General features: G+C 45.5%; 1 protein-coding gene across 2 annotated transcripts; it reads right to left on the reverse strand.

Annotated features, from left to right (window-relative positions):
• Positions 1 to 451: 451 nt before the first annotated feature.
• On the reverse strand, positions 452 to 4,669 carry LOC147122176 (uncharacterized). Of its 2 annotated transcripts, none has more exons than XR_015077700.1 (4): positions 2,078 to 4,669; positions 1,560 to 1,728; positions 1,145 to 1,211; positions 452 to 929 (listed from the first exon to the last, which is right to left on the reverse strand). XR_015077700.1 is itself a non-coding variant. In XM_085983026.1 (4 exons), exons 1-4 carry the CDS (start codon positions 2,085 to 2,087, stop codon positions 861 to 863), a joined length of 315 nt encoding a protein of 104 aa, XP_085839152.1. In that variant the 5' UTR covers positions 2,088 to 4,615; the 3' UTR covers positions 452 to 860. The 2 variants fall into 2 exon arrangements, 1 of the variants encoding a protein (XP_085839152.1); XM_085983026.1 differs by having other exon boundaries at positions 2,078 to 4,615.
• Between the last annotated feature and the right edge of the window lie 2,541 nt (positions 4,670 to 7,210).

Here is a 7,210-nt window from a genome sequence, read left to right on the forward strand (position 1 = left end):
CACATGTAGGTATGCTCTATAACTTTCGAGTGCATAGCTGGACAGACGCACACCGGAAGACAGACAGACAGACAGATGTATCCATTTATATATATATACTAGCTGGGGGAGCCCGGCGGTGCCGAGGCTTTCTCGAGGGCATGTTGTTGGAAGAGAGAGAGAGAGCGAGTTGGGGGGAAGAGAGAGAGAGAGAGAGCGCGAGTTAGGGGGAAGAGAGAGAGCAGGGGAGGCAGGGAGGGCGGGGCGGGAAGGAGAGAAAGGGATGGGGGGAAAGCGGTTTGGGAGAGAGGGGGAACTCAAGAACCCTGTGCCATGTTTATAAAGCTGTTTATAAAACTGTTGGGATTGAAGAACTCTTCCCAAGCACCAGGAGTGATATTACATTATTCACAAAGATTCAGTGAATGAGTTGAATAGTGAAATAAAAGATACAATCGCAGACATTTACAGGTCAGTTTAGAAATCAACAGTGAACATTTATTTCAATAATGTAGAACAATAGAACATTTTACAATATGCTGGAGTTACAACCAAAGACTAAGTGAATACTCCTTCTGGTAAAAGTTTGAAAACCTAATAGGTTTGGTATTGTACAGAGTGTACAGAGTGATTTTATAATCAATAAGAGTTCTGTTGAGTGCTTCAAGTGCCCTCTTGTGGGCCTTTGTACTCATCCCACACAATGAGCTTAAACTTTTGAAGCAGCTAAGCAGCACCAGTTCCTTTGCTAATGTTACACACTGGGTGTTGTTGTCTTGTCAGATCCAGAGGGAGAGCAAAGGTTGAGTGGGCAGTGTGACCTCCTTGGAGAAAAGTTGCAGTGGTTCCTGATGAGGCAACAGCCAGTGCAATGAATCTTGTCAGATCCAGAGGGAGAGCAAAGGTTGAGTGGGCGATGCGACCACCTTGGAGCAGAGTTCCAGCGATTCCTGATGAGGTAACATTGAATGTTTGATTAAGCAAGGAGAAAATCATACACAAAAAGGGGAAAAATACATTTAAGGCAGTGAAATTACTTGGTGGGATATATTGGTGTTATTTTACACCTTTCTCTTTAGTTAAAGTTGAGATTAACCGTGCTGGTGTGTGTTAAAGTATATTATCTGCTATATAGCATGCTGTACAGGATAACACTGCATCTTACCTGAAAGCATTCAGCTTTCAATTTGAGTGGGCAGTGCGACCTCCTTGGAGAAGAGTTGCGGCGCTTCCTGAGGAGGCAACATTGAATGTTTGATTAAGCAAGGAGAAAATCATACACAAAAAGGGGGAAAATATTTTTAAGGCAGTGAAATTACTTTGTACGATATTTGTGCACAAACAATTAGTGAGTTTGAGGAATTAGGCTATTTATTTTAAATGGGCTAAGGCATAATTTCAGGTCCCAAAAGACTACCCAGAGACGACATGCAGTATGTAATAATAAATTACCAGTGACTGAGAATTGGTGTTATTTTTCACCTTTCTCTTTAGTTAAATTTGAGATTAACCGTGCTGGTGTGTGTTAAAGTATATTATCTGCTATATAGCATGCTGTACAGAATAACACTGCATCTTACCTGAAAGCATTCAGCTTTCTATTTGAGTGGGCAGTGCGACCTCCTTGGAGAAGAGTTGCAGCGGTTCCTGATGAGGCAACAGCCAGTGCAATGAATCTTGTCAGATCCAGAGGGAGAGCAAAGGTTGAGTGGGCAGTGCGTCCTCCTTGGAGAAGAGTTGCAGCGATTCCTGATGAGGCAACATTGAATGTTTGATTAAGCAAGGAGAAAATCATACACAAAAAGGGGAAAAATATTTTTAAGGCAGTGAAATTACTTTGTACGATATTTGTGCACAAACAATTAGTGAGTTTGAGGAATTAGGCTATTTATTTTAAATGGGCTAAGGCATAATTTCAGGTCCCAAAAGACTACCCAGAGACCACATGCAGTATGTAATAATAAATTACCAGTGACTTATAATTGGTGTTAATTTTTCACCTTTCTCTTTAGTTAAAGTTGAGATTAACCGTGCTGGTGTGTGTTAAAGTATATTATCTGCTATATAGCATGCTGTACAGAATAACACTGCATCTTACCTGAAAGCATTCAGCTTTCTACTTGAGTGGGCAGTGCGACCTCCTTGGAGAAGAGTTGCAGCGGTTCCTGATGAGGCAACAGCCAGTGCAATTAATCACTTAGAGCGAAGCATGCTTCTGTCATTGTTGCATGTCAATGAATGTCATCCTCAAAGATTACTCTCCTGGGGCAAGCTTTTATAAAGGAGGTACAGAGATGGCCAGTCAGAGTTTTGAGGTCATGAAATGATGTTCGGCTAGCAACCTCATGGAGGAGTAGATGAAGGTGAAAGTACTGTGTATTATTGCAGAGCCAGATCATAGACAACATTTTCTGTTTTCCCTGAGGGTGTTAAAAGGAACAGATTTCTTGATGTGCCAACTCTTGAACATGCCACGTACAACTGGCCATGTGAAAAACAGGACGTCAGTAAGTTGATGCCAGCAACCTTCAAAGTCTGCCCTTGTGCCTTGTTTATTGACATTGCGAAACAAATTCTCACAGGCAACTGTTGCCTTCTGAATTGAAATGGAAAGTCAGTTGGTACCATAGGAATTGGAGGAATGAGAACATCCTCCCCTCTGGCACAGCCTGAGATGATGGTAGCCTCAATCACATGTGGCATGAGCTTTTTGACTACCAGTCTGGTTCCATTGCACAACTTGGGTGCAGATAAGTTTCTTAGGAGCATGATGGGGGCACCTTCCTTTAGTACCAGTTTGTGAGCAGGCGTTCCGGAAGGCTGCAATGAGTTCAATAAGTCAGTGGTGTAGTTTACCCCATCAGCACGGTCACAAACAGTATCAACGCTTTTATAGATTTGCTCTTGGCCACAGCGTGTTGATGTCGTTGACGGTATCATTCCTGGGTGCAAGTATTGACCGTTCACACAGCCAGTTGTGATCTTTCAAATGATTGAGGAGGTTTGGATACACGTTTAAGATCAACTCATCAACAGTTTTTACTTGACAGGCAAAGTCTGGAGGAATTGTGATTTGTCCACTGCTGGCAACGGGCAACTTTCCTTCTCCTAATTGTAGTAAAAGTCGCGCAAAGGATTCTGACATCTCGTCACCATGCATATGAACATGCATGTTTGTGGTCAAATGGACTGTTTGCACATTTCGCCACAGATGGGATGCCTTGAGACATGCATTGATTTCATCCGCTGGTGTTCCTCTTGGGACAACTGGCAGGATTTGGCGGAAATCACCTGCCAGCAACAGGGGGATGCCACCCATCAGGATATCATTGCCTCTCAGATCTTTAAGAGTTCTGTTGACTGCTTCAAGTGACCTCTTGTGGGCCATTGTACACTCATCCCACACAATCAATCGAGACTTTTGAAGCATCTCAGCAGCACCAGTTCCTTTGCTAATGCGACACACTGGTTCTTCTTGTGTTGTCAGATCCAGAGGCAGAGCAAAGGTTGAGTGGGCAGTGCGACCTCCTTGCAGAAGAGTTGCAGCGATTCCTGATGAGGCAACAGCCAGTGCAATGAATCCCTTAGAGCGAACCGTGGCCAGCAAAAGATTGATCAGGAATGTCTTTCCTGTTCCACCAGGGGCATCGAGGAAGATAATGCCAGGAGTGTTGTTTTGCACCATATCGAGAACCAACCTGTAAGTCTGTTTCTGCTCTGGAAGCAATTTAGGCTCAGTGACTGTGACAAAGGAACTCAGTTCCTCAACATTGTAGGTGGTTTCTCTGAGGACCTCTCTGCTGAGACCTGGAGAATCATTCCTATTGGGAGATGTAAGGTTCAACTGAGTCAGAGACTTGCCAACCAATTTCAAAGTCTGGTCCTCCAAAAGGATCAATGCCTGATTGTACATCGCAGCAGTGTAGTTGAGTGCCATTGTGGGGTTGGCTCTGGCGAGTTGGTGTAAGATGTCTTCTGTGAGGCAGTCTTTGTGATCTGCCCACAATTGCTTTGGATTGGAAGGTGTGCAGAAGGCAATTATAAGGGCAAAGAGTTTCCGTAGGCGATTGGCGGGGTAACACAGAGCAGCTTCTCTCATCGCTGCATCCCAATGAGTGTCACCCTCAATGAGGCCTCTCATGCGGCAAGCTTCTTGAAAAGAGTCACACAGATGACCATTGACAGTCTTGAGGTCATTAAATGATGTCGGGCCAGCAACGTCATGGAGGAGCAGACGAACGTGAAAGCACTCTGTGTTGTTTGGATGGACTGTGTAGACTCTGCCAAGTGCATCCGATGAGTACACCCCTGTATGACCAGGAACTTCCTTTTGACCTGCCCCAGGGCGGCGAGCCCGCCATGTCTTGTTTGGCTGCCAGGTGTAGTACTTGGGCACCTGATAATACAAAAGTGTCTTGGCAAAGTCATTTGTTTGGCACAACTGAAAGAATGCTGTAAGTTTTGTCTTTGGAGGTTCCTCAGCACATTGCCTGGCATCTCCTGGTCGGAATAAAACCCTTTGTCCATTTTCCAAGTGAACATCTAATTTAGTGATAGTGGGGTAACGCTTGTGGATGTCAAATCCAAAAGTTCGCCAGGCTGCCTCATTGCTGCAGATGTAATGGCCCATCAAATGTGTGGTGATCTCATCATTTTGATTTTGTTGTCCAGCCATTTCAAGATCAAAGACAGCTTGGTCACTGCCCTTATGGATGTACCTGCACACATATTTGATAGACTTAACTGAGTGGCAGTACTCCACATTGATGTGACATTTGAAGAGCCTGGATAGGAGTGGACAGTAAGGAACAATCCAACGGTTGTCAACTTCAAATGTCTGTCTTTCCTGTGTTGTCTCAGTTGACGGACCAGGTTGAGCTGAGTCGCTAAATTTTCTAGTTCACATTTTAATGTGAGTGCTGAAACCCCCACTCTCTTTGCACCTTCTCCCGTAGGAAGGATAGCCATCCTCGCCATGCTGAGTTTGTTCGCGCAGTGGCTTTGGGTAGCCTTTTGTACATGCATTGTTTTTCACGCAGGGAGAAGAAGGGTTGTGTCGGCCACAAGGACCATGAATCATATTTTTTACAATAACATTAAACAGGATTGGATCCTTGTCCTTATCGGGTAGCTCTGCAGAGATGAAAGAATCAAGTTGATTGGGGTGAATCTTTGCCTGAAGCCAGAGTAAAAGATGAACATGAGGAAGTCCTCTCTTCTGCCACTCAGTGCTGTAGATGTAGCAATGGTGTGCACCAAAAAGTTTGCCCATAATCACGAGTTTCATCAGGTTTTTAACTTTGAGGTTGAAGACCCGTGCTATGAGGTCATGCCTTTCAGTACCAGCTTTGGGTGGGAACTCCTGCCATTGGGGATTGCAAGTCATGGTGATGAAGAGGTCAGGTCTGCCATAGTTTCTGACATAGGTCATGGCATCTTGCGTGTGCTCATGCATGTACCTAGCACCTCCAACGAAGGTGGATGGTAGGATGACCAGTTGACCAATGTCCTCAGTGTTGCCATCATTGGCCACAGCATCTCGTAAGTGTATATAGTCTGCGACTCTCAAATGATTTTGGTTATGCCGGAACCAATTAAGCCGCTCTCCTTCTATTTTCGCAAACATGTCAGTGAGGAACTGCTGCAGAAGTCGTCCAGAGTGAAGCAGGTGGTTTGAAGCAGTTTGTCGTTCCATCAGCCTGTATGAATAGAATTCCATGGCAGAAACCATCTTTTGCCTTTGGGCTGTAGGTGGCACACCAGTTTCGGGGTCAACATGTGGGATCTTGTTATAGACATCGTATCCATCTTCCCCATGGCAAAACAAAAGCGGGTATTGCAGAGGATCATATGACCTGTGAAGCTCAGAAATTCTTTTAAGTGGACCACCTCTCATATGCAACACAATGTCCCGTTGTTCACATTCTTGGCCCACAATGACAATGGCTACTTTATTGGTGGTCGGAGCATTGAAGCGTCGCTCATGTTCACCTGCAGGAGTCTTGTTAGCTTTGATGACAATTTTGAGGTCTTGATTTGTAATTTGTTCCATAGCTGTTTTGAAACTCTGAATGTATGGGTTTTGCTGATGAAGCATCCGCTGTAACGCAAGCAAAATATCCATCTTGATGTGGTGTTGTTGTGCGGGGCAGAGAACAGCAGCTTCCCTGCGGCGATTGGCTTGCTCTTCATCATCACCCAAGAAGTAGATCTGCAGAAACTGAGGTCTTTCGTTTGGTAGAGGAAGTAGGGAGCCAATTGTATGGTACACCTGTCCATGAACTTTAAAAGTTGGGCAAAATCCAGATTCACACACTCTGTTTGCACCAAAAGAGGTCATTGCAAAGCAGTTGTTATACTTTCTGATGTGAGTGAGGAAATGTGTTGAAGCTGCAGTTTGGCCAAACAGAAGTGAGTGCAGGGGTTCAGGTGGAGCTGTTAGTGTTGCAAGTTTAACCTTTCCTCCATTGCAGCATATCCCATCAGTTTCCTCCTTCCACTTGAGAGCGCCACAGTGAGGGCAAATGATGGTCATCTTGCCAATGATGATTGTGTGGTCGGCTTCATAATTGATGGTGGGTGTATAGGAGAAGGCTGCTCCAACCCAATGATTCAAAATGTCAGATGTGGCAATGCCCCCGTGTCGACTGTCGGCTTGGCGACATGACTGAGTCTGGTCAGGAGTCTCAGCTGATCTGGCTGTGGCATGTCTTCCTCTGTCAGCAGCAAGACGTCCCTCAGATTGTTCGGAAGTCTCAGCTGATCTGGCTGTGGCATGTCTTCCTCTGTCAGCAGCAAGACGTCCCTCAGATTGTTCGGAAGTCTCAGCTGATCTGGCTGTGGCATGTCTTCCTCTGTCAGCAGCAAGACGTCCCTCAGATTGTTCAGAAGTCTCAGCTGATCTGGCTGTGGCATGTCTTCTTCTGTCAGCAGCAAGACGTCCCTCAGATTGTTCGGAAGTCTCAGCTGATCTGGCTGTGGCATGTCTTCTCTGTCAGCAGCAAGACGTCCCTCAGATTGTTCGGAAGTCTCAGCTGATCTGGCTGTGGCATGTCTTCCTCTGTCAGCAGCAAGACGTCCCTCAGATTGTTCGGAAGTCTCAGCTGATCTGGCTGTGGCATGTCTTCCTCTGTCAGCAGCAAGACGTCCCTCAGATTGTTCGGAAGTCTCAGCTGATCTGACTGTGGCATGTCTTCCTCCAGTCAGCAGCAAGACGTCCCTCAGATTGTTC

This window comes from Somniosus microcephalus, chromosome 3 (assembly GCF_052327205.1).
Source record: "Somniosus microcephalus isolate GS21.2 chromosome 3, FLI_Smic_1.0, whole genome shotgun sequence".
NCBI lineage: Eukaryota > Metazoa > Chordata > Chondrichthyes > Squaliformes > Somniosidae > Somniosus > Somniosus microcephalus.

Coding starts and splice junctions, on each gene's coding strand:
- LOC147122176 (XM_085983026.1), bottom strand. Junction 1,212..1,559: donor AGAAAGCTGAATGCTTTCAG/GTAAGATGCAGT, acceptor TTGCCTCCTCAG/GAAGCGCCGCAACTCTTCTC. Junction 930..1,144: donor TGAAAGCTGAATGCTTTCAG/GTAAGATGCAGT, acceptor TTACCTCATCAG/GAATCGCTGGAACTCTGCTC.